The sequence below is a fragment of the Calidris pugnax genome, unplaced genomic scaffold (assembly GCF_001431845.1).
Source record: "Calidris pugnax isolate Ruff unplaced genomic scaffold, ASM143184v1 scaffold362, whole genome shotgun sequence".
Lineage (NCBI taxonomy): Eukaryota > Metazoa > Chordata > Aves > Charadriiformes > Scolopacidae > Calidris > Calidris pugnax.
The window spans coordinates 134,572-157,717 of NW_015091135.1; the positions used below are offsets into that span (position 1 = coordinate 134,572).

At 42.8% G+C, this 23,146-nt stretch overlaps 1 protein-coding gene across 5 annotated transcripts in view; it reads left to right on the top strand.

Moving 5' to 3' along the window:
* The window catches only part of TBC1D1 (TBC1 domain family member 1), a 60,552-nt gene that overhangs the window by 30,344 nt on the left and 7,062 nt on the right, over nucleotides 1-23,146 (top strand). Inside the window, exons 10-18 of one of the 5 annotated variants that reach the window (XM_014958547.1) lie at nucleotides 921-1,201; nucleotides 3,021-3,149; nucleotides 5,499-5,618; nucleotides 6,538-6,677; nucleotides 12,645-12,830; nucleotides 14,401-14,562; nucleotides 16,885-17,043; nucleotides 20,209-20,453; nucleotides 20,847-21,006. In XM_014958547.1, the coding sequence (XP_014814033.1) occupies nucleotides 921-1,201; nucleotides 3,021-3,149; nucleotides 5,499-5,618; nucleotides 6,538-6,677; nucleotides 12,645-12,830; nucleotides 14,401-14,562; nucleotides 16,885-17,043; nucleotides 20,209-20,453; nucleotides 20,847-21,006 (1,582 nt within the window). Of the gene's footprint in view, nucleotides 1-920; nucleotides 1,202-3,020; nucleotides 3,150-5,498; nucleotides 5,619-6,537; nucleotides 6,678-9,029; nucleotides 9,177-12,644; nucleotides 12,831-14,400; nucleotides 14,563-16,884; nucleotides 17,044-20,208; nucleotides 20,454-20,846; nucleotides 21,007-23,146 lie in introns of those variants that run through there. The other 4 variants (XM_014958548.1, XM_014958549.1, XM_014958550.1 and 1 more) reach the window with 4 other exon arrangements.

Sequence of the window (23,146 nt, forward strand, 5' to 3'; positions counted from 1 at the left end):
ACCTGTCTGTCCCAGTCTGACCCCTTTTCTCCTGAGTGGTACTCAATGTACCCTGAAACGCAATTACTCTCAAAATTACTTTTTCTCTTTAAAATGGAGGCTGTGATTTTTGACCTAAATGATTCATGATGAAGACATAAAACGTCAAAGATGATTCTTCCTGTGAGCTATCGTGATATATACGAGCTCTGTGTGCTGGTAGCACAGAAAGCCAACCCCATCCTGGGCTGCATCCCCAGCAGTGTGGCCAGCAGGTCCAGGGAGGTGATTCTACCCCTCCAGTCTGCTCTCATGAGATCCCACCTGGAGCACTGTGTCCAGCTCTGGAGTCCTCAGCACAGGAAGGACATGGACCTGTTGGAGGGGGGCCAGAAGAGACCATGGAGGTGCTGGGAGGGCTGGAGCCCCTCTGCTGGGAGGACAGGCTGAGAGAGTTGGGGGGTTCAGCCTGGAGAAGAGAAGGCTCCGAGGAGACCTTGGAGCCCCTTCCAGTCCCTCAAGGGGCTCCAGGAGAGATGGGGAGGGACTCTGGATGAGGGAGGGGAGCCCTAGGAGGAGGGGGAAGGGTTTGACCCTGCAAGAGGGGAGATGGAGCTGAGATGTGGGGAAGAACTTGTTTGGTGTGAGGGTGGTGAGAGCCTGGCCCAGGTTGGCCAGAGAAGCTGTGGCTGCCCCATCCCTGGAGGGGTTCAAGGGCAGGTTGGAGGGGGCTTGGAGCAACCTGGTGTGGTGGGAGGTGTCCCTGCCCAGGGCAGGGGGGTTGGAACTGCATGATCTTTAAGGTCCCTTCCAACCCAAACCATTCTATGATTCTATGATAAAAATGTGCAATTTTGAAGCAGGTCTCAATGGGGTGTGAGTAATGACACGGGACCTCACCTTAAAGATTGATTTTAAACCTTAGTTTTTCACACTGCTAGGAACCACCACCATGTGAAAAGGAGAAGGACAGCCTTCCTACAGAGAACGCCGTTGGGAGCAGTGGATCAGCAGGTGACCTCTCCAGCGAAGCAGATGATTCTCCTGTGGAGCAATCTGTTCCCTTACCTCAGCAAAGCTTCCGGAGGCGAGCAAACACCCTGAGCCATTTGCCAACAGAAAGCCAGGAGTCTCTGGTGCCCGTCGAAACGTCGCCCTCTCTTCCCCAGAGGAAACTCATGAGGTATCACTCAGTGAGCACAGAGACTCCTCACATCAGAAAGTAAGACTTACTACAAGCAGGCTATGATTTCCTTTCTGAAGGCATATTTGGGGATGATAATTGTGTACCCAGTATGTCCTCTTAATGGATAAGAAATGTGTCACAGCAGTGCTTTGCTCTGTGGAGGTTTGCAGGTATTCTGTTTAAAAACACTTCTAGTCTCCATTCAGTTATATTTTGCAATCTTTGTTGTTTTAATCTGCGAGCAGTATAAAATGCTACTTCTCGTTGTGTATTTATAGAGGAGAAATCCAGTAGCATTTGTGATGCTGAAAACCTTACTAGTTGTTGAATTCATGTCTGGCTTTAAAGTAATGCACAAAACTGACATAATTGGCCTAATTGTTGGTAGAGGTGAGGCTCCTGTTGAGCTTTTCAGTGTAGATTTTCCTTGCAAAAACAAGCCATTGCTTGCCTTTACGCTAATATTCTCCAAGCTCTCCTCCTTCCAAAGCCTGCCTCTACGTCTCTAAAGTCTCCTCTTAACCTCATGGCAGTTTTCTTCCCTCCTTCTATCTGGCTTTTCCCAATTACTATGGAAACATTTCTGACCATGGGCTCCTGTTTTGCTGCCAAAACTGCTCATTTACACAATTAAACAGTAGGAAATGGGTATGTGTTCCAGCTCATTTTTCCCTGCAGGAGGCAGGGCAGTAAACAAACATGCCTGAAATGGGTGATGACAGTGGAAAAAAAAAAAAAAGAGAAATTACAGTGTTTGAAAGGAAACATAACCTGTGTTGCCTTTTTGTCCCTTATTTGAACCTTTTAAATTCTAAAATGCTAGTATGTTTTTGTAGTGCAGTTTAGGACTTGTGTTGCTGGGCTGTTCCCATCATGAGAGTTGCCCTGATTCTTGTAGCTGCTTGTTCAACTGGTTCTTATCTCACTATAGGAATGCAGCTAGAAATTAAAAGTATTTTTCATTTCCTTAGTTGTTTCTATTTGGGTTTGATCATGTGGTTTTTAGTGAGACCTGAGTGTGCCCTCGCTAATTCAAACCCCAAATAAATCACTGTTGGTCCCCTTTCATAGCAAATGTACAGAACCGGGGGGAGTTGAAAAACTTAGAAGAAGATTTAGATTAGATACTAGAAAGAAATTATTTATTGTGAGGGTGGTGAGAGCCTGGCCCAGGTTGGCCAGAGAAGCTGTGGCTGCCCCATCCCTGGAGGGGTTCAAGGGCAGGTTGGAGGGGGCTTGGAGCAACCTGGTGTGGTGGGAGGTGTCCCTGACCAGGGCAGGGGGTGGCACTGGGTGGGCTTTAAGGTCCACCCAAACCATTCTATGATTCTATAAGAGAAGTAAAGTTCTCAAAAATCACTGGAATCATAGACTTGTATGTTTCATGAGTGTTTTTGAACAGCTTACCTCAATTCAGAAATTGTTTCTAAAGTGTGAATAAATTCAGTTCTTCATGTAGCATTTCACTTCCATTGATCATACGCCTGACTTCAACGCAGAAACCAAGTGGAGGGAGAAGAAAGGAGTGTGTCAGTGACAGGTTTTGTGGAGATTAAATTTAGTCATAAATGCTAAAATGTCTTGCTAAAGCCTGAAAGTGTTTATTTGGGACTTGGCTGATTGAGTTAAAATCTTCAGCCTCTTACTGCCTGAAAAACATAGGAAATGGCTCATTTCTATATGCCAGGTCCCTTTCGAAGCTTAGAGAAGGGATTTCACTTTTTTTTTTTTATTCCCCCCTCTTTCTCCTTTCCTGTCTTACTGTGTGGTGTTCTTTGGGCTACCTCAACTCCATCGCTCTGGTTGGAAAATCCCACTGCACGGTTTGAACGCGTCTGGCGGCGAATCTCAAAAGTTCTCCTGGTCATCTCGCGCCTTCTCCTACTCTAACTCGTCTTAACCCCTCGGCCTCTTCGCCCAACTTCTTTAAATACCTAAGGCATAATTCCAGTGGAGAACAAAGCGGGCATTTTGCACAAAAGAGGTGAGCTAGCTCCTGTACCTAGTTCGGAGTAGGCCTTGCTTTACCGTGTCATAAATATGAAGCTGCGTAGTGTAAATAATTAAAATAATTTAATATAGACCGAAGGTGATAGATTTTTTAGCAGAGGGAACCCTTTTACTGCTCCGCTACTGAATATAGAGATGCCACTGATGTAATTTGGGGAGTTTAATAAATAAGATTCTTCCAGACAGGTGGGACATTCTTTAGAGCCAGTTGCTGGGAAGCGACTTGTTGTTATGCAGCAGACAGCAGCACTGCTTCCATCCTGGCAGGGAGGGATTGCCAACAACCTGGGATCCAGCTCCCCCTGTCCCTCCTGAATCATTCCCTTCTGCTTTGCTTTGATCACGGGGACACAGAAACACACCCGGAGGCTCTTGTTGCCTGACATTAAAGGCAAATTGACTAAGTTCACTAAATGAGGCGAGAAAGAGCAGGACTGTGGAGAGCTGATACAAAAAAAAACACCCACAAGCAACCAAAACCCACAAATTAAAAAAGAAACCCACACTCCTTCACTCCCCCCAAAACCAGAACTAGCAAATAAAAAAACCCCAACCCACCAGTTCATGTATTTGTCTTGGTTACTCTGAGCAGTATTGTCGGGGGCTGACCTGCTGGAGAGCGGCTCTGAGAAAAAGACCTTGGAGCCCCTGGTGGACAACAGGATGGCCATGAGCCAGCAATGGGCCCTTGTGGCCCAGAAGGCCAAGGGCATCCTGGGGGGCATCAGGAAGAGCATGACCAGCAGGTGGAGGGAGGTCATCCTGCCCCTCTGCTCTGCCCTGGGGAGGCCCCATCTGGAGCACTGGGACCAGTTCTGGGCTCCCCAGTCCCAGAAGGACAGGGAACTGCTGGAGAGGGGACAGCAGAGGCTACAAAGATGATGAGGGGCCTGGAGCATCTCTCTGCTGAGGAAAGGCTGAGGGACTTGGGTCTTTTGAGTCTGGAGAAGAGAAGACTGAGGGGGGATCTGATCAACACCTCTAAATCCTTCAAGGGTGGGTGTCAGGAGGATGGGGCCAGGCTTTTCTCAGTGGTGCCCAGGGACAGGACAAGAGGGAACGGGCACAAACTGGAACATGGGAAGTTCCACCTCAACGTGAGGAGGAACTTGTTTGGTGTGAGGGTGGCAGAGCCCTGGCAGAGGCTGCCCTTCCAGTGCAGGCGGTGGAGGTGGTGGAGTCTCTTTCTCTGGAGACATTCCAAACCTGCCTGGACACGTTCCTGTGGGACCTGCTGTGGGTGACCCTGCTGTGGCAGGGGGTCGGAGGAGATGATCTCCAGAGGTCCCTTCCAACTCTGCATCATTCTGTGATTCTGTAGTATCAAATGATGCTTTTCTGCGCCTCCCTTCACAGAACGAAATTCCATATAGACACCATTCACCCATCATTTCCCTGAGAACCTGAAACAAGTTGCTCCCTAGAAATCTGAGCTGTGAAACCCCTTCTGAACCCCTGGAGATAAAACCGCTTGTTTTAGCTCAAAAGGCTAACAATACCAAACGTCCTTGGAAGCGCTGCCAACGAGTTGGCATTGACAAGCAGGTTTTCTTGCTGTTGCTGTTTATTGTTTGGTTTTATTCTCATTGGTGAAGGTTTCCTGGTTTTATTCTCTTTGGTGAAGAGTTCCCATTTCCCCGAAGTGCTGATTCTTCTTATCCTGAGGAAATACCCAACTGAGAACCGCAATTCACCGGCTCCTCCAGTTGTATTTGCTGAGTAGTAGCCAGCATCTCTCTTCATTTCGCCTCACCTCAGAAGTGCAGAATAGCTCAGGGGAGGAAATATGAGTCTACAACGTCATCTTTACTCTTCATTTTAATTAGACTCATTTGAATCCAGAAGATTAAACTCATAGTTGTGATTTTCACTGAGTATCCCCCCCCCCCCCTTCCCCAGTTCATATTTACCAGCACAATGATTGTCAGTGTTGGCTTTTTCTAACCTTTTCCCCCCAAGCTTAGTCAATTGTTGAAACTGATATTTAAGTAAACGTGCAATGATAAAGTTGGCGTCAGTTCTTATTGGATTAAAGGAATTACTTGGATTTACTTGGAACATGCACTAAAAAATCTGGGGATATAGCAAAAAATAATAACTTTACTGGAAGTACGTTTATTTATATTGGAACATTTTAGTTTGCCCAAAGAAATGTGTATTTCAGAGTAGCACTTTGTTAGCAGTTTTGACTTTAGTTTCCTTGATATTGGGACCTTCAGGATTTAGCCGCTTTTAGCTTGAAACTTAGCTGTGTGTATTATTTTTATTCTGTGGATTTATACTTCTTTGTTCTAAACTCTGCTTTTCCCAACTGCACTCTCAGCATCTCCTACCGTACTGCCTTAAGGAAAAAGCTTCATTCTTCCTCTTCTGTGCCAAATTTCTTAAAATTTCTGGCTCCTGTAGATGAAAATAACACCTCTGACTTTAGGAGCGCGACAAGGTAGGGTTCTCTCTTAAACCCTGGAGGTAAAACTGTATTTTTTCTAAAGTTTCTTTGCCTGAAATATTTTCAAATGCTTCTCTCACTTGCAAACCCTGATTTGTGCAAGAGTTCACTTGCATGTTTTCTGCATGTGATTGCTCTCAAAAGGATGGAGCTGCCCCAGACTCACTTAAAGATTGCACAATTTAGACATTTTGATGTCGTAATTACCATTTAGCCTGTGGTTGGAGTAAAGCAATCAATAGTTTAAAAATGTAACAGGTAAATTTATTAGTGGGATTTCTAATAGGAAAACAGCCTTGCTGTTCACTATTGCATTTAATATTCTGAATTAAAACCTCTTTATGTAGTTGGGGGGTAACACCCAAGGTTTCTGGCCACTGTTCCCAAGTTTGTTGCTTATTTCAGAGGGTGACCTGTCAACACAAAGGTTAAAAATTTTGCTCCAAGGCTGTGCTGGCCAGGAGTATGTTATCTGCCCAGTTCTCAGAAGGTTGGAAATTTGGTCGGTGTTTATAAAGCTTCTTGATTTGTACTTACAAAAGGCACCAACAGCTCTTTGTGTCTCCTGTGAACCATTGCTAGACTTTGTGGATGGCATTTAAATAGCAGAGTGATGAAGACACGTGACAGCGTGTGCGTTTTTCATGCCTGTGTTTAATACACTGCTGCAAAGCAAGCTGAAAATCAATTAAAACTAGAGAAAGCAGATTGCACGGAGCTGCCAGGGACCTTGTTTTGGTGAATCTAAGTGATGTTTGCGGCCTTGTATAAACCTGCTGCCCCAAAGCTGCACCTGCCTCTCACTAAGAGCTTGACCCAGCATGTGCAGAGCAGTAGTTGATGGTTGGTGGTGGTGTATTTCCCTGAAGATGGTGTCACTACTCACAAACCCTTCTGTCTTCCATGGTTTCAGTGACTATGAGTCCAGGCACGGCCAGCACGCCGGCGGCACGGACAGCCCCGTCAGGACACGGCGGCATTCCTGGAGGCAACAGATATTCCTGAGAGTGGCAACCCCTCAGAAAGCATGTGATTCTCCCGGCCGATACGATGGTAAAGCCTGTGGTTATTTGCTTGATTTGAAGGTTGTCAGTGAATGTAGCCTGCAAAACGTAAACTATTTTTGTCTACCGAGTGGACGTATTTGCCCGGTGCTCTATCTGTACTCTCTTTGCAGTTTTCTACCTACATTTTGGTCGTGCCAAGTTCATCAGCTCTTGAGTTTTTATTTTTCAGCTTTGTATGTAATGTAGTTCCATTTGTATCAACTGAACCAGGGAAAAAGATATTTTTATATGTATTATTCTAATGAGTTCTGGGGGAAAAAACGTATCACCGAGTATTTTCTGAAGAAAAGGTGATACTTTTATTTTATCTTTCCATGCTGGAATGTAGAACTATGGACTAGAATAATCCAGGTCTGCAGAAGGAATTAAATTTCTTTTATTATCTCAGCTGAGTTCTGTAGCGTGTGCTTCGTACCAGACTATTTAGAATCATAGAATCAAAATTGTCCAGGTTGGAAGGGACCTTTAAGATCATCAAGTCCAACCATCAACCCAACTCTGATAAAAACCATCACTAACCCATGTCCCTCAGCACAATGTCAAACTGGCTTTTAAATCCCTCCAGGGATGGTGCCTCAACCCCTTCCCTGGGCAGCCCATTCCAAGGCTTCATAACCCTTTCCGTGTAAAAATTTTCCCTAATATCCAGTCTGAACCTCCCCTGGTTCAACCTGCTCTGGGTGACCCTGCTGTGGCAGGGGGTTGGAGGAGATGATCTCCAGAGGTCCCTTCCAACCCCACATCATTCTGTGGTTCTGTGAAATGCAACAAAGAAAAACAGCATAATGCAGAATATAAAATGTTTAATGGAATTCTTCCATATGCGTTCTCACTGTATTTATAAATATATATATATATACATATATATATATATAAAATAGGGATATGTTGCTTGACTTCTTGCCCCTGGGGAGCAGATGTGAGCAATAAATTTGCATTTAGAGAGCCCTGTGTGAACAACTCCGTAGCGAGGATGGCGGTGCCGTATTATATTTGAGCCTCCTCCCTTTTAGCTTCCTATAAAAAGTGAAGCGTTGCAGTTTCTAGTCAAAGATGAATCTTGTCTTCTTGTTTTTGGTGTTTGAGGTTGGTTAGACTAAGTGCCTCTGAAAGAGTGTTTTTAAAATGTAGGCTTTTAGGTGGGTTTGTCACTTGTAATGTTTTTTACTTTGTGTGTGTGGTGTCTCTTAGTGGGTTTCCTTTTTTTGTTGTTGTTTTTGTGAAGTCTTTAACACTGAGATTGAAAAAGAAACTATTGATCAATTAATTTATTTCCTAGTCAATTACAAATGAAATTTCCTAAAAAAATAAGGTTTAAGGCAACATTTTAATAACTCACTATTAGAATGCCTCAACGTCCTCCACAGGTCCCAGTAAATGCTCTATGTTTATTGTAGCTTCTTCTGGAGGGAATAACATTTCCTGTTTATGTCACTACCAGGCAAATACCGTCTGATTTAGTCACAACTGTAGTTTTTAGCCATCTTTTCACAAGTCCTCACAAGTACAGGGAAGCTGGTGGCTTTCCCAGTGATGTTCCTCAAGGAATTCTTAGTTTGGACCCACGGGCTTGTAGAAGTGCAACGTGCAGAGGAGTGATTCTGCAGGGTGGTCCAAGCATGAACTTCAAATGGAAAATCACCCATGTGGTGATATAATAGAATAAAATTGAGTCAACCTGCACAATCCTGAACCGTAAGGAGTAGAAGTGTGGTGGGCTGGTAGAACTACAACATTATGGAAGTGAAATTTTCTATGGAGGAAGGTATTTGAGAGGAGTATGGGTCAAATGTGGAATATGAGTTGACAAAAGGTGTCGCCGTTGGCAGATGAACGGGGAAACAGTCTTTCTGTGTGTGCTGAAGTCTCCAGATCCTGTTCGAGTGCACTTACTAATCTCAGAAAGGTTTGAAGGCTGTGAATTGTTTGGTTTTTAACACGTGGCAGTTTGATTCAGTGGAACGTGAGCTCCCGGTTGCGTTCGGTTGAATTGCTCTGTTGTGTATCTTTGCTTTCTCCGTTCTTCTCCAGATGGTTTGTGCAGAATAATGAAACACAATTTCTTGTTCCAGCATTTCTACTCTTGTCTGTTGTGGATCTTGGGTGGCATGTCTGTCCATCACCTCGTTGTATGTTCATGGACGTGGGTTTGTGCTGACTTACCAAAATACCTGGGTTTTTTTCACTTTGTTTTGAAGGATTCCATGCACATTCCACCTCCTTCACCAGCCAAACAGCTGATGCAACTTGGTAAACTTTAGATGAGCCACATGAGCAGTTAAACGGGTTGGTTTGGGTTTCTCTACATCCTGCTACACGCCAGCGTGGAGATGGGAAGGAAGGCGGGTTGGGGATGTGGTTATCAGAGTAGACTTTAGACTTTCTGTTAGATGTCCACAAACAGTAAGAGGAAAGAAAAGATAGAAAAAGAGCTGCCATTTGGGAGGCAAAATCAAGCCTAGGAGTGTCCCACAGAGCATTAGAGGTAGGGTTGATAATCATAACTCTTCAGAATTCTGTAACCTTTCTGTTTTCTTTTATAGCCTTAAGCATTGTGAGTGAAATTTCTTTTAGCAAATACTGATCTTATCAGGTTAGTCAGCAAGAGACAAGAAATTTGCAGCCTAAACGGGAGCAGGATCATGGATTGAGTAATTAATGCTTCGGAGTGCTCCAGGTGTTGCCACAGTAAGTTTGACCACTGGAGGACAAGAAGTAACACCCACAATAAATTAGAAAGTGATATTTTACTTGAAGACCAAGCCACAAAATTTGTACTGAGAGAACAGAATGTGCGTGTTAAAACCAGAAAGATTTTTAGGTCTTGGATGTGTTCATTCTTGCTTTAGGAATGCAATGTATTTAATCCTTTTCCTTCCATGTGCTGTGGCAGCCTGTTTTATTTGCAGGTGGGTAACCATAAACTGTCTCTGTAGATCCTCTGCTATTTTCTAATGCATCTACACGTGCATAAAACCACAGTATCTGACTCTAAAGGAGATCCATAAACCACTGAAAGGATGTGTAGGGTGAGAAGAGATTTGTTTACATGCATTCCATATTGAATGCTTTAAGAATTGAATAAACTACAGATAGTGTAGGGTGGGTAAGGGTGTATCTGTCTGGATCACTTTTACTTTTTGCATTAATTTGATGACCATTTTCATTAATTCCACTTTCTTATGGCAATGTTAGTGCGTGTAATGCAGCCTTAGAGAAAATGAAAAACTTTCCTTCGAGATGTTGTTTGGTTTTTTTAAGTAATTATTTTTATTCAAGCAAATCAAGGCAGTTCTACCAGAATTGTCCTGAGAAAGATTGGCATGAAAGCTACTATATGCACACAACATAGTTGACAGTATAGGGCATGCATCAAAACCAACAATTAAATCAAAATAACATTCCTTTAATCATCACCACAAGTTGAGGATTATCAAGGGTGTTTTCCTTCTCTACCTGGTGACATTTACCTAAACCTCTTCTATAATTGCAGATCTTAGCCCACAAAAGTCTTTCTATTTACCTGTAAAGAAAAAAAAAGATAAAATTAATGTTTCCCAGTTTCTTTAAGATAAATATAAAATTATGATTCTTCCAGTGTATTGATATTTTTCAGAACCAGCTGTGTTTTGGAATGCTGCTGTCACTCTCTCCTACTTCTTTTTGCAACAAATGGTGATTGCCATTAAAGTGACAACTATTTATCCTTTGCCTCATTGACATTCCCAGGAATTTTGTTGTTCTCTGAAATGCTGCAGGTCCCCAACGCGTGGGCATCCACAATCCTATCCAGAGTGCAACTTTCCAAAGGTTTCATTTGTGCTGCTGGCTGAAAATGTAGCATTTATTTTTATATGTAATGTTTAGCCCTTGTATTTACCTGCGGTAACAAACGAATAGATGTTGTATAAGGAAAGGGGTGGGTGTGGACCCACCCTGTTTGTCTCTGACTCTTCGAGAGGAAGAGGTTGACAGTGGCAAAACTCAGAGAAGCAAAAAAAAAAGCCAACAGCTGTGAGCATTTCCATTCTTAATTAGTCACCTGAGCTCAGCTGGGCCAGTGCCTTGCAGCAAACAAGAAGAGAATAGCAGCATATGAACCATGTGAGTCAATATATGGTGGCTTTGGGGGCAGAGTCTGAAGGGGTGAAAACCTTCTTATTTTGGTAGTTTGTAGAAATGAGATAATTTGTGTGTGTGTTTAATTCAGAATCTTTATAGCTGTGCTAGAGAAATGGACCATTGAGCTACCATGCTGGGTAATTGTTCCATTTCTGGACTCTCTGGTTCCAGAAGGACAGGGAACTGCTGGAGAGGGGACAGCAGAGGCTACAAAGATGCTGAGGGGCCTGGAGCATCTCTCTGCTGAGGAAAGGCTGAGGGACTTGGGTCTTTTGAGTCTGGAGAAGAGAAGGCTGAGGGGGGATCTGATCAACACCTATAAATCCTTCAAGGGTGGGTGTCAGGAGGATGGGGCCAGGCTTTTTTCAGTGGTGCCCAGGGACAGGACAAGAGGGAACGGGCACAAACTGGAACATGGGAAGTTCCATCTGAACATGAGGAGGAACTTGTTTGGTGTGAGGGTGGCAGAGCCCTGGCAGAGGCTGCCCAGAGAGGTGGTGGAGTCTCCTTCTCTGGAGACATTCCAAACCCTCCTGGACACGTTCCTGTGGGACCTGCTGTGGGTGACCCTGCTGTGGCAGGGGGTTGGAGGAGATGGTCTCCAGAGGTTCCTTCCAACCCCATATCAGACTGTGATTCTGTGAGTGTCCTTTCTCCAGGAGTTGTTTGAAATAGCATAGACTGATGTGCTTGTCCTTGGCTGGAGAGGCCAGGGAAGGGTTTCTCTTGCAGTAAGGTTTTTTTTTAAAGCATTTTCTTGCAGGTGTAACTGATGAGCTTGTCCTCAGGGAGGTATTTCACAGCCATTCCATGTGGCTGAAGAAGTGCTGTCACAAATGCTTTCCATTTGGAATTTGGTAGGAAGAGACGGGTGGGTTTGACCCTTCATTTTAAAGGTGGTGAATTGAGTCATTTTTCTTCTAGATACGGGTTATATCAAAGACTGTTGAGCCTTCAGAGAAGCTGTATGAAACAAAATTCAGTGACACTGCAGCAGGCATTAAGAAAACAAAGTATAAGAACTTACACCTCTGATGTTGAGAACTTGATTAAACCAGTGTTGTTTCTCTTTTCTCGAAAAAGAAAAGATTTTTCAATTTGCCTGAGACTTATTTAATGTTCACTTTCTTTTGTAGTGTTTTCAGTCTTCTTAGAATTACTTAGAGTTACTCAGAATTATTTGCGTGCTTGACCAAAAGATGACATTTTGTGGTAGATCATCTGGAGCCGGAAGAAAAGGTGCAGAAGGTTATGACATGGTTAAAAATTCCAAGTGAGAGCAAACATGTCTCAGATTCCCCTCTCCCTTTGTCCCTGTGTTTGCTCAAGGAACTGGTAATCCTCCCGTGGTATGGCCTTAGGTGGTGGTGTGTTTGTGCAGCTAAGGGTGTGTGTTTTCTTTGTTTAAACACAGTTTAGTGATTATTCTTCAAATTATGTGGGTGCTCTGTTTGCCTTTGATCTGCTTTTTGAGTCCTGCTGAGTGTCAGCTGTAGGTTGGATTTTTTTGCAGTTTCCCAAACTTGCCTTTTCCTTTCTAGTTCTCTCCTTGTAAAGCTGTGATTAGCAAGCCGTGGTCATGGTAGAATGTTTTATCAGCTTATAGAAAAAAAAAAAGGGTTCTAGGCTTGATTCTTATCTGGAAGTAGCTTATAAATCTGCTTAAAACTGTCATTTGGAAACCTTGCTTGGTATTTCTATCTCCTAAATAGGTATGTTTATGTGTGTATATGTAGATATATATGTATATTCATGAAGTCTTTAGAATGTGTCCCTTCAGCCACCTATTTCTGAAATCCAAGTAGTTCACAACAGCTTCTCTCTTTTAAAGATTACTCCGAATTGGGAGAACTTCCCCCGAGGTCCCCGTTGGAACCGGTGTGTGAAGATGGCCCCTTTGGGCCAGTGAAGGAAGAAAGGAAGCGAACGCCCCGGGAGCTTCGGGAGCTGTGGAAGAAAGCCATTATCCAGCAGATACTGCTCCTCAGAATGGAGAAGGAAAACCAGAAGCTACAAGGTTGGTGGAGTTCTTGATTACATCCCACTGCCATGCAAGTCCTCTTGTGGCCTTGGCAGTGGATTGGACAAAACGTTATACAAAATATTTGAGGAAAGTGCAGATAAATCAGCTCAGCAGCATCTCCCTCAGCTTTCATTAGTGTAGGTGACAATTTACACTTATTTTGTTTAATCACTTTGTTTACTTGATCTTAATTGGTACTCTTTTAGTTTTTCCATGGCTGGGTTTTTTTAGCCTGGTGTCTAGAAGCTCTGACAAGGAATTCAGTGCAATCACTATCAGGAACTGAATTCTTCTCTACTGGTTGGGGTGGGAAGGGACCTTAAAGCTCCATCTCGTGCCACCCCGTGCCCTGGGCAGGGACACCTCCCACCAGGGGCCTCAAAGCCCCATCCAACCTGGCCTTGAAATTCTATTTCACTCCTTAGTGCTCTCTTTGTAGCTTCGTCTCAGTGTTCTGATAGCATTTTCTTTGAGCATTTTGTGCCTTTTAAGAATAGCTGTCTTTCTGTCTCATCTGCACCTTCTTTCTCAATCTGAGCTGAAAGCCCTCTTCTGTTTTTTTTTGGTCTCGTGACCTGCACAAATTCATCCACTGTCCCCAAAGGTGCTTTATCAGTTTAGATGAATGTCATTAATAAACTGTTTTTTTTCCAGGAACTTTCTAGCACTAAAAAAAACCCCACAGAAACAAACCCTAAAAGCTTTGCCAGGAGTCCCTTTGAAATTCTCATTCCACTTTGCAGCTTTGGAGTTAACACTCAGCCACAGAATTAATTTCCATTTTTGCCATGGTTCTTTGAACCTTTCCTGACTATTGATTCATTTTTTTTAATCCCATTTAGATAACATGACATCACGGTGCAATATTCTTATAAATTGTAATCTGAGAAAATCACCAATACTACAATGCATCTAAAACATCTAATATAAGGCTGAGTTATACATTGACCCTTGTTCTGATTTCTTCAGTGAACACTTTGAGAGTATATATAGCGTTTATGGTCCTATTTGTGTTCAGGGTTCTGTAATTTTCTATACTGAACTTTCTTTTTTATGTGGTCTTTAAAAATGGACGTGTGAATGATCACCTTTAAAAGTCATTTTTCTATTTAGTCATTACTGCTATGGAGCTGAATGCCATAAGAAACAGATTCCTATATTGGGTCTGTATTTTTATTTCATGTGGGTCTAATTTCTTTTAAGAGCTGGGAACCTGAAAAATCATTTAGGAAAACTTGTGTTTGTTTCATGAGTCATTACCTGTCAGGCTTTTTTACATTTAAGAGGCGACTAGCTCTAGGGAAGGTAATTTAACAGGCCAAGCACATTTAATATTGCATGTAATATCTTAAAACCAAAATAAATCTGAAAATCAACCAACCAAATAAAAAACCCAACAAAACCCACAACAACCAAAACACACCACAATCACAGAAGCTTAAACATGTGATGTTTCAGAATTAATAGGTTTTAATTTTTGGTGGATTGTTCTTCTAAGTTAAATTAATCCATTTTTACAAAAGTAAATTATATTAATTAGTGCCTTCGTTCTGTCGCTTCCCAGCTTCAGAAAACAATTTGCAGAACAGACGTTTGAAACTCGACTACGAAGAAATCACACCGTGCTTAAAAGATGTGACTTTGATTTGGGAAAAAATGTTGAGTACACCTGGAAGGTCAAAGATTAAATTTGATGCAGAAAAAATACACTCCGCTGTTGGGCAAGGTGAGCACAGTTTGTTATTTGGGAGATGTTGAAAATGATAAATTGTATTCCAGAAGCTATAAGGTGACCTTTTAACCTCTCCTTACAACCAGGTTCTCACTAGAGCTGTTCCTCAGGTTGTGACTAACCAAGCTGTGTGTATGCAAGTACTGGTCCCTTTCAGCAGTAGCTGGAATATTCATTTTAGTACTCATTTTGGAGTAATATTTGTCCTTACAGGAGAGTAGTACAGTACCTCTGTCTGTTACAGTTGTTGCAATCTGATTTCCTCTCCATCGAAAGGAACGTAAGCCAAGGATGGTTTTTAAATGTTCTAAGAAATTGGGTTATTGCTCGGTGTTGTGTAGCCAGTGGTTACTCCAAGGAGCTTTCTGTAGCTCTATACAAAGCTTTCCAACGCGTAAAGGAAGTGTCAAGCATTCACCCCTAGCAGAAATTTAATATTTTAAATATTGCACCTGCCTATGTGCAATTATTCAAGCAAGTTAAACCAAACGGTCCATTTAAGATGAGCGGGTAAGTCTAGATTTCTAGGAATACTGAACCCCTCAAGCACAAATCCCTGTAGAATAAGGAAGGTTTATTATCACAGGATTCCTTCCACTCCTGTAGGTTAAGGGTGGATTGCTAATGAGAAGCACATAGAAGTAGCCAGGAGATGAGGAAATTATCCCAACCTCTTGATGCCATCGTTATGCTCTGCTCCCTGGAGCCCAGTTGTGTCCAAATTCTTAGAGCAAAGTGATGTCAAGTTTCATACGTACACAGAAATCCAAACTGCACTAAAATTGAGTTTAGCAAATTCTATTTTAGACCAAAACCATTAAAAATAACTTGAGTAAGCAAGGCAAAGAGGTAAGAAATGCAGGCTTCAGTAAGCATGGGGCTTAAATTAGGATAACAAATAGATAGTGTTGACCTATGTTTTAGTAGGTGTTGAAATATAGTGCATCTTTCATTTAGGAAGTAGGAAATTTTATTTTACATGTACGATGCAGCATATAGAGATAAACTTAATAGTGGACTATTTCCTTAAAGGGAATTTTAATTCATGTGTAATTTTGCAGCTGTAAATGTGCACTATTAAGCCAGTTCTACCCTATATGACACGTTCAGCCCCAGTGAAGCTTATGGATGTGTATCTGAAGAGGAGATCCTGACTTGTTCAGTGTCCAAAACATGACTGTCCCCTCAGTGTTTCATGTTGGAGACTTTTCCAATAAGTGGGTCTAAGTTTCCCAAAATAATATTACCCATTTCTACTAGCATTTCATTTTCAAGCAGTTGTCTCTGGATTAGGATAGTGTAGTAAAAATAAGTATTGCAGAGATAAATGCACATCCTTCTGTGCTTATAGGCCCTGCCTTATAGAAAGCAGTGAAATTGCTTAATGTTTTGTTGCCTTTCCATGTAAATCGTATGCTTGAGTTAATTTTGATTCCTCCTATTGTTGTTGTCATCCATGTGTTACATAAAAGAAAAAGAGCATTCCAAAAAAAACTTTAAACCGTAAGTTAGTTCAAACTGTAATGTCTGGTTCCAGTACATTGTGGATTAGATAGAATACTTTCCCAAACAATAATATATTGATTTCTTGTGTGGATGATTTGATAGTCCTGGTATTGTGCTGAATAAAGTATACATTTTAACCTTTCTGTTACTTTCAGAGCTTTGCATATAGATAGAAAGGAAGGCTGCCATTACCTGTGTGAAATAGTTAAGTAGAGTCATCCCTTTCTATAGAGAAGGAAATTCAAGCTTTAAAACATTTTTACAAGTATCAGTCAACTCAGAGCAGAACTAGAAACAGAGCAGAACTTCATTCTGATTACCTGCCTTCTGCTCTAGTCTTTAGATTGCACCTTGTTTGTACTCATTTATACTTTTGAGAGGTGTGTGTCCTACCTTCCCCAAACTTACTCCTAACAGTGCCAGTGCTGTATTAGTGAAAAATGTTAATTAATTCTGTTGTGGTGCTCTATTGTGCACTTCACATGGAAAAATGGGAGATAGGCATATAACATTTCAGAGACAGGTATTCGCTGCCTCTTCTAGTTCTCCTCAGACTGGATGTAAGTGAGAAACCCTCAGAAAACTTGTGAGTCCTGTTTCTATCTTAAATCTCTCCCATTAAGATGCTGATGTCTTTAATTGGCTGAGGAAGTGTAAGAATGTAGTTTGATTTGCTTCTCTGGTCTACTGGAGATAACAGAGATGGATCTAGCAGATAGGAATCTCCAGTTCCTCAATCCTGTTAACTCAACTATAGCTGAACCCTTAGCACCAGTACAGATCCCTCTTCTAACCCCTGACTTCTCTCAGGGGTCCCACGTCACCACCGCGGGGAGATCTGGAAGTTTCTGGCAGAGCAATATCATCTTAAACACCAGTTTCCCAGCAAACAGCAACCAAAGGACACGCCTTACAAAGAGCTCCTAAAACAACTCACTTCCCAGCAACATGCCATCCTTATTGACCTCGGTAAGTACAGCACTGGTCTGAAATTTGAAATAGGGGGTTTATGATCTCAGGAAGAGAATGAAATAAAAGAAGGTAAACACACAAAAAGCCTCTCAGCATTTAATTATAGGTTGTTGGTAAGAACTGCTTTTAATCTGGTAAAAGTGAGAACTGTTATCATAAGAAAATGCAAAATCTACATTTCAAGCACAGAGGTCCTTCACAACAAGCGGTAATAAGAGACAATTACATAGAATCACAGAATGGTTTGGGTTGGAAGGGGCCTTAAAGACCATGCAGGTCCAACCCCCCTGCCCTGGGCAGGGACACCTCCCACCACACCAGGTTGCTCCAAGCCCCCTCCAACCTGCCCTTGAACCCCTCCAGGGATGGGGCAGCCACAGCTTCTCTGGCCAACCTGGGCCAGGCTCTCACCACCCTCACACCAAACAAGTTCTTCCCCACATCTCAGCTCCATCTCCCCTCTTTCAGGGTCAAACCCTTCCCCCTCCTCCTAGGGCTCCCCTCCCTCATCCAGAGTCCCTCCCCATCTCTCCTGGAGCCCCTTGAGGGACTGGAAGGGGCTTCAAGGTCTCCCTGGAGCCTTCTCTTCTCCAGGCTGAGCCCCCCAACTCTCTCAGCCTGTCCTCCCAGCAGAGGGGCTCCAGCCCTCCCAGCACCTTTGTGGCCTCCTCTGGGCTCACTCCAACAGGTCCATGTCCTTCCTATGCTGAAGCCTCCAGAGCTGGACACCGTGCTCCAGGTGGGATCTCACAAGAGCAGAGGGGTAGAATCACCTCTCTGGAGCTACTGGCCACACTTATTTTGAGAAGGTGTAATTACATAGGTGTAATTGTAAGGAATCTGCATTTCAGATATTGACAGTGAGCCCCACAGGCCCGTGGAATACAAATTGTCAAGAAAGGCAGGCAATATTGATCTTCAGACTGTTGGATAACACGTGCTATTCAGTCATGATCTCCAGTGTTTGTTGTCTCTGAAACACTTGTACTTGAAATGATGCAAAGGTTTCGCTTGTTGGTTCTTTTCCCTTTTTTTAATGGGTAGTTGTAAGCAGTAGGTATTTTTCCTTGTATTAAAACAATTATGAAAGAAGCTTTTTTTGAATAATAATAAGCAGTTTTAAGTGATCCTCATTGAAATTGAGCAGCGCTGCACAGTAACAGGCAGTATAAGTGGATTTCCAATCTTTTTTTTCCCCCTAAAACTTTTCCAAAAGGGAATATTTTTATTTCTAGGAAAAAAACAACCCCTCCACCTATCGGATTTCCTCAGTGAAATACCTCAGAGAAGAAATTTGAATACTTCTTTTGTTCTGGTATTAAGTGGAGCTTGTTTTTCAGTTGCCCACTTGTCAAATACCACCCCACCCTTTAGCTCCTGGAATGTAGATGCGCTGCCAGATAATATCAGAGCTCCTGCTTGAAGAAGACAAAGCCAGGGGGCAGAGTCCTTCTGCCACCTGGGAGTTGCTCTGGCCTGTTGCTTGGAACGCTGGCATTCAGTTCCAAAGTTGAACCTTGCATCAAAAAAACCATATTTCTAGCTTCCAAATGAGAAGGAACTTGTGTTTCTTTGCAAAGGAATCCTCAGCCCTAAGGACAGGTTGTTACAGCAGAGTCCGGAGGCAGCAAAGCTCCTTTCGTGTCAGTCATGAAGAAAAGTTACAAGAATGAAAATGCAAAGAGGTTCTAAAAAACGATAGATGGAAGGAAACTGCCAAACTCCCCAGCTGCTTTGCTTCTGAGCACCCTGGTGATGACTTAACTAAGAATTTTAGCTTTTACTCAGGAGCAAAGCAACTCCTGGCCCTGCTGAAAAGAGACTCTGAATGAACAGTAATACCTCAGGAGTGCCAGAATGAGGAAGTGAAGTGGCTACTACTTTATTTTTGAAATACCATAAAAGAGAACCTACTTTTCTAATCTGTTGGCAACCACTCAGTGATAAGTACAGTGGTCTCCTACACTGGTAGCATCTGGAAACCAGTTTACCCTGCCTTAGTGAGAGATGAACTCATTTACTGAATATGACTCCTGTGTTCAGGACCTGAAAGCCCCAGTTTGTGCAGGTGGAAATACAAAAAGGAAATACAGAGAAAAGCCTTCAGGGAATTGTGGCTTTGTTCTTGTCTGGGTATTAAATAGCACTGTGACCTGTAAACTGGGCCAGGAGGGTGGTTGCTGTTCCCTTCCCTCTGCCCAGATGCACACTGCTGTCCTCCTCAGGAGCCACCATCTACAGCTGAAGATGCATCAATTCAAGCGTGAGCAACTTTAGCTCAGACAATGTTAGCGAGACCTCTTTAGCTTCATTTTTGAAAGCTCTTTAAATAATAAAACCACGTGTTGCAAGAACATATGTTTTTCTCTTTACAACTCCTTGAAAGGAGGATGTAGAGAGGGAGGATCGGTCTCTTCTCCCAAGGAACAGGTGATGGGACAAGAGGAAATGGCCTCAAGTTACAACAGGGGAGATTTAGGATGGATATTAGGAAAAATTTCTCCACGGAAAGGGTAATGAAGCCTTGGAATGGGCTGCCCAGGGCGGTGGTGGAGTCCCCATCCCTGGAGGGATTTAAAAGCCGGGCAGACGTGGTGCTGAGGGACATGGGTTAGTGATGGGTTTTGTCAGTGTTGGGTTGATGGTTGGACTTAATGATCTGAAAGGTCCCTTCCGACCTCAGCAATTCTGTGATTCTATGAATTGAGGAAGGTGAGGAGAGTCAGCAGATAATTCACCTGAATGTTTGATCTGAAAGGTCCCTTCCAACCTCAGCAATTCCATGATTCTAATGAAGAAAAGAGGACTGGGCGACTTGTTGATCCATTGAATCAAGTCTCCCACCATCGTAGGCAACCAGCCCCTATAACCTTTAACAAACTGATCAAGGGCCAGTCTTAAGGACCAGTTACTGAGCTGTTCTGAACAACAGATTGTCCCCACTCCTTGACAATTTCTAAATTAATTTTGCAAATACTGTAACAAAACAGAGTGTAAGAGCCAATTGTTTTCTATTGTTAGCTCTTTTACGGTCTTTCTGTGGGTTGACTCGGAATCTACCTTCCAAAAAAAGTTCACGTTTTTTGAAAGACTGTTTAATTTGATAACATGCCAAGGATTTGGGTTGGTTTCTTTACTTGCTAACTTGAGCTGTCTCCACAGGGCGCACATTTCCAACCCATCCGTACTTCTCGGCGCAGCTGGGAGCTGGGCAACTGTCGCTCTACAACATTTTGAAGGCCTATTCCCTTCTGGACCAGGAAGTGGGATATTGCCAGGGCCTGAGTTTTGTAGCAGGGGTTTTACTACTTCATATGAGTGAAGAAGATGCTTTTAAAATGCTGAAGTTCCTCATGTTTGACATCGGCTTGAGGAAGCAATATCGTCCTGACATGACAATTTTACAGGTGTGGTTTCAGTTTTTCTAATGAAAGGATGCTAATGGTTAATCATAATAACGTGATATCGATAGCGTTGTCAAAATCGGGACTTGAACTTAAATTCAGTTCTCAAAAATGACAAGTGAATTTAATTTCAAACTACGAAAACCCCAAATAGGAAGAATTCTGTTATGTGTTTCATGAGGTTCAGATGAGCCTGTTGTAGGCTGCCAGGAGATCTGTCCTGGTCACCTCTATTTTAGGTGGCTTCTGAGTCCTTCTTTTCTTCACACAATTCTGTCCAAACATCAATTAACAAATATCTTTCACTGTGTCTAATGAGAGTGTGAGGCATGGACTTTGCTGTCAAGAGTGTTAAAAATCATTTATCTTTTGTCTCTTTGTTCTTATCCTGTGCAGATCCAGATGTACCAACTCTCTCGACTGCTTCACGACTACCACCGGGATCTCTATAACCACCTGGAGGAACACGAGATCGGCCCCAGCCTCTACGCTGCTCCCTGGTTCCTCACCATGTTTGCCTCCCAGTTCCCCCTCGGATTTGTAGCCAGAGTGTTTGGTAATTCTTCATAAAACTTCTCTCTGTTCTTTTCAAAGTCGTATATTTGGAATCCTGTTATTAGGAACAGCATCAGTATCCAACCTGTTTCAGACACCCAGGAGAAATATTTTATTTACTGACGATGAACAGAAGCACAACAAAAGGGGTCATTTTATGGAGTGTGTGGTATTTTACAGTAAAATGGAAAGAGAGAGGAGGAAAGCGTGTGACATCCCAAACTGTTCTCTTTTCATCCTCATTATTACCTTGTCCCACCCTGTAACCACTTGTGGAGAGGATATAAAATTTGGTGCCATGAAGCCATGATGTTAGGACAACAATGCTTCAAGACTGAAAATGAGTTAGTTTCAAGCCAGGGGTACCAAAATGATCCGATGGCTGGAGCACCTCTCCTGTGAAGACAGGCTGAGAGAGTTGGGGGGGTTCAGCCTGGAGAAGAGAAGGCTCCAGGGAGACCTTGGAGCCCCTTCCAGTCCCTCAAGGGGCTCCAGGAGAGATGGGGAGGGACTCTGGATGAGGGAGGGGAGCCCTAGGAGGAGGGGGAAGGGTTTGACCCTGCAAGAGGGGAGATGGAGCTGAGCTGTGGGGAAGAACTTGTTTGGTGTGAGGGTGGTGAGAGCCTGGCCCAGGTTGGCCAGAGAAGCTGTGGCTGCCCCATCCCTGGAGGGGTTCAAGGGCAGGTTGGAGGGGGCTTGGAGCAACCTGGGCTGGTGGGAGGTGTCCCTGCCCAGGGCAGGGGGGTGGAACTCGATGATGATGTTTAAGGTCCCTTCCAAGCCAAACCATTCTATGATTCTAAGCTGAAAAGAGATGAAACAAAGGCATCACCCGAGGAATACATCCATTATCATTGTCTCCAACAGCCTCAGCGGAAAATTATTTTGAGGGTTATGTTTTTAAAGCACACAGAGATGGCTCTTGCAGTTTAGCCAGAGATTTACTTTGCAGAAGCATAGGGCTTTTAAATTAGTGTTTCTTATCTTTACATTCTTGGCCTGGCTGATAATCTCACCTTCCAGAAATGTTTGGAAGCACATGGAGTTCATTCTCTAAAGTTGCTTATGTGCCCTATTTTTAGAATCTACAGAAGTTCTCTTTTTTTTAATTAAATTCCAATTAAGAATTTACCTTGATGTTGTCTTACGGATGCTTATTTCACAGATTTATTGTTTGGTATTTGAGAAGGTGCTTTATTTCCTTTTCAGCTGTTTGTTTTTCAGTTTCATTCATGTGGTACAGAATTGTCCATGATTAGCAGGGCAGATTGGAGCTCTCCCCCCCGATTCCTATCTTCTAACAAGAAGCTATTTTCAATGTGGTACAGAATTGTCGGTGATTAGCAGGGCGGATTGGAGCTCTCCCCCCCTGATTCCTATCTTCTAACAAGAAGCTATTTTCATCTTCCTTAGTCAGTCTCACTTGAGAGATGCAATGAAGCAATTATTTATCAGGGTATTAATATCAACACTTTCTTGACTTAAAAAGATATAGTCTTATCTACCACAATAACAAATAATGAATAGAGAATCCAAGAAGAACTGACAAGAATCATGTCCTGTTTCTGTTTAAGGATATGCCAAAAGTAGCAATAGAAGAAATTGTGGTGAAAAGGGTGGTGTGTAGCTAAGGAGAACTACATATCCTGGGATTAACATCTTAATTTCAGGGAAAACAGAGGTGTTTTGTGGTTTTTTTTTTTCCTGGAACAGTTCAGAGTAGGCTATCATACATCAGCAAGTATCCAGCTGCCAGAAATCATCTGTCTGTGAGTGTCATGTACTGAGTTTATAGTCAATTCATCTTTCAATTATTCTTAATCATTTGTAGTATTGTAATATTGTCTTGGAATTGGACAGTTGGCTGCAGTGAGAGTATAGAAAGTGCTTTGTGTACCCAGTATCTTTGGATTTCTGCCTTAATACACAGATTAGTGTTTTATCTGTCACCGGAGGATTGCGGGGCTTTAGAAAGGAAAGATCTTACATGAGAATAGAAGGCATTAAATACATGATCTTCACAGGACTGATTGTAGGTGAAGAACAGAAGAGTGTGTGTGTCACCTCTCAAAAATCTCTGCAGTTTGTTAGAGAGGAAATCCAGCGTGTCCAACACTTGCAGTTTTTAATGTTTCAAAGTA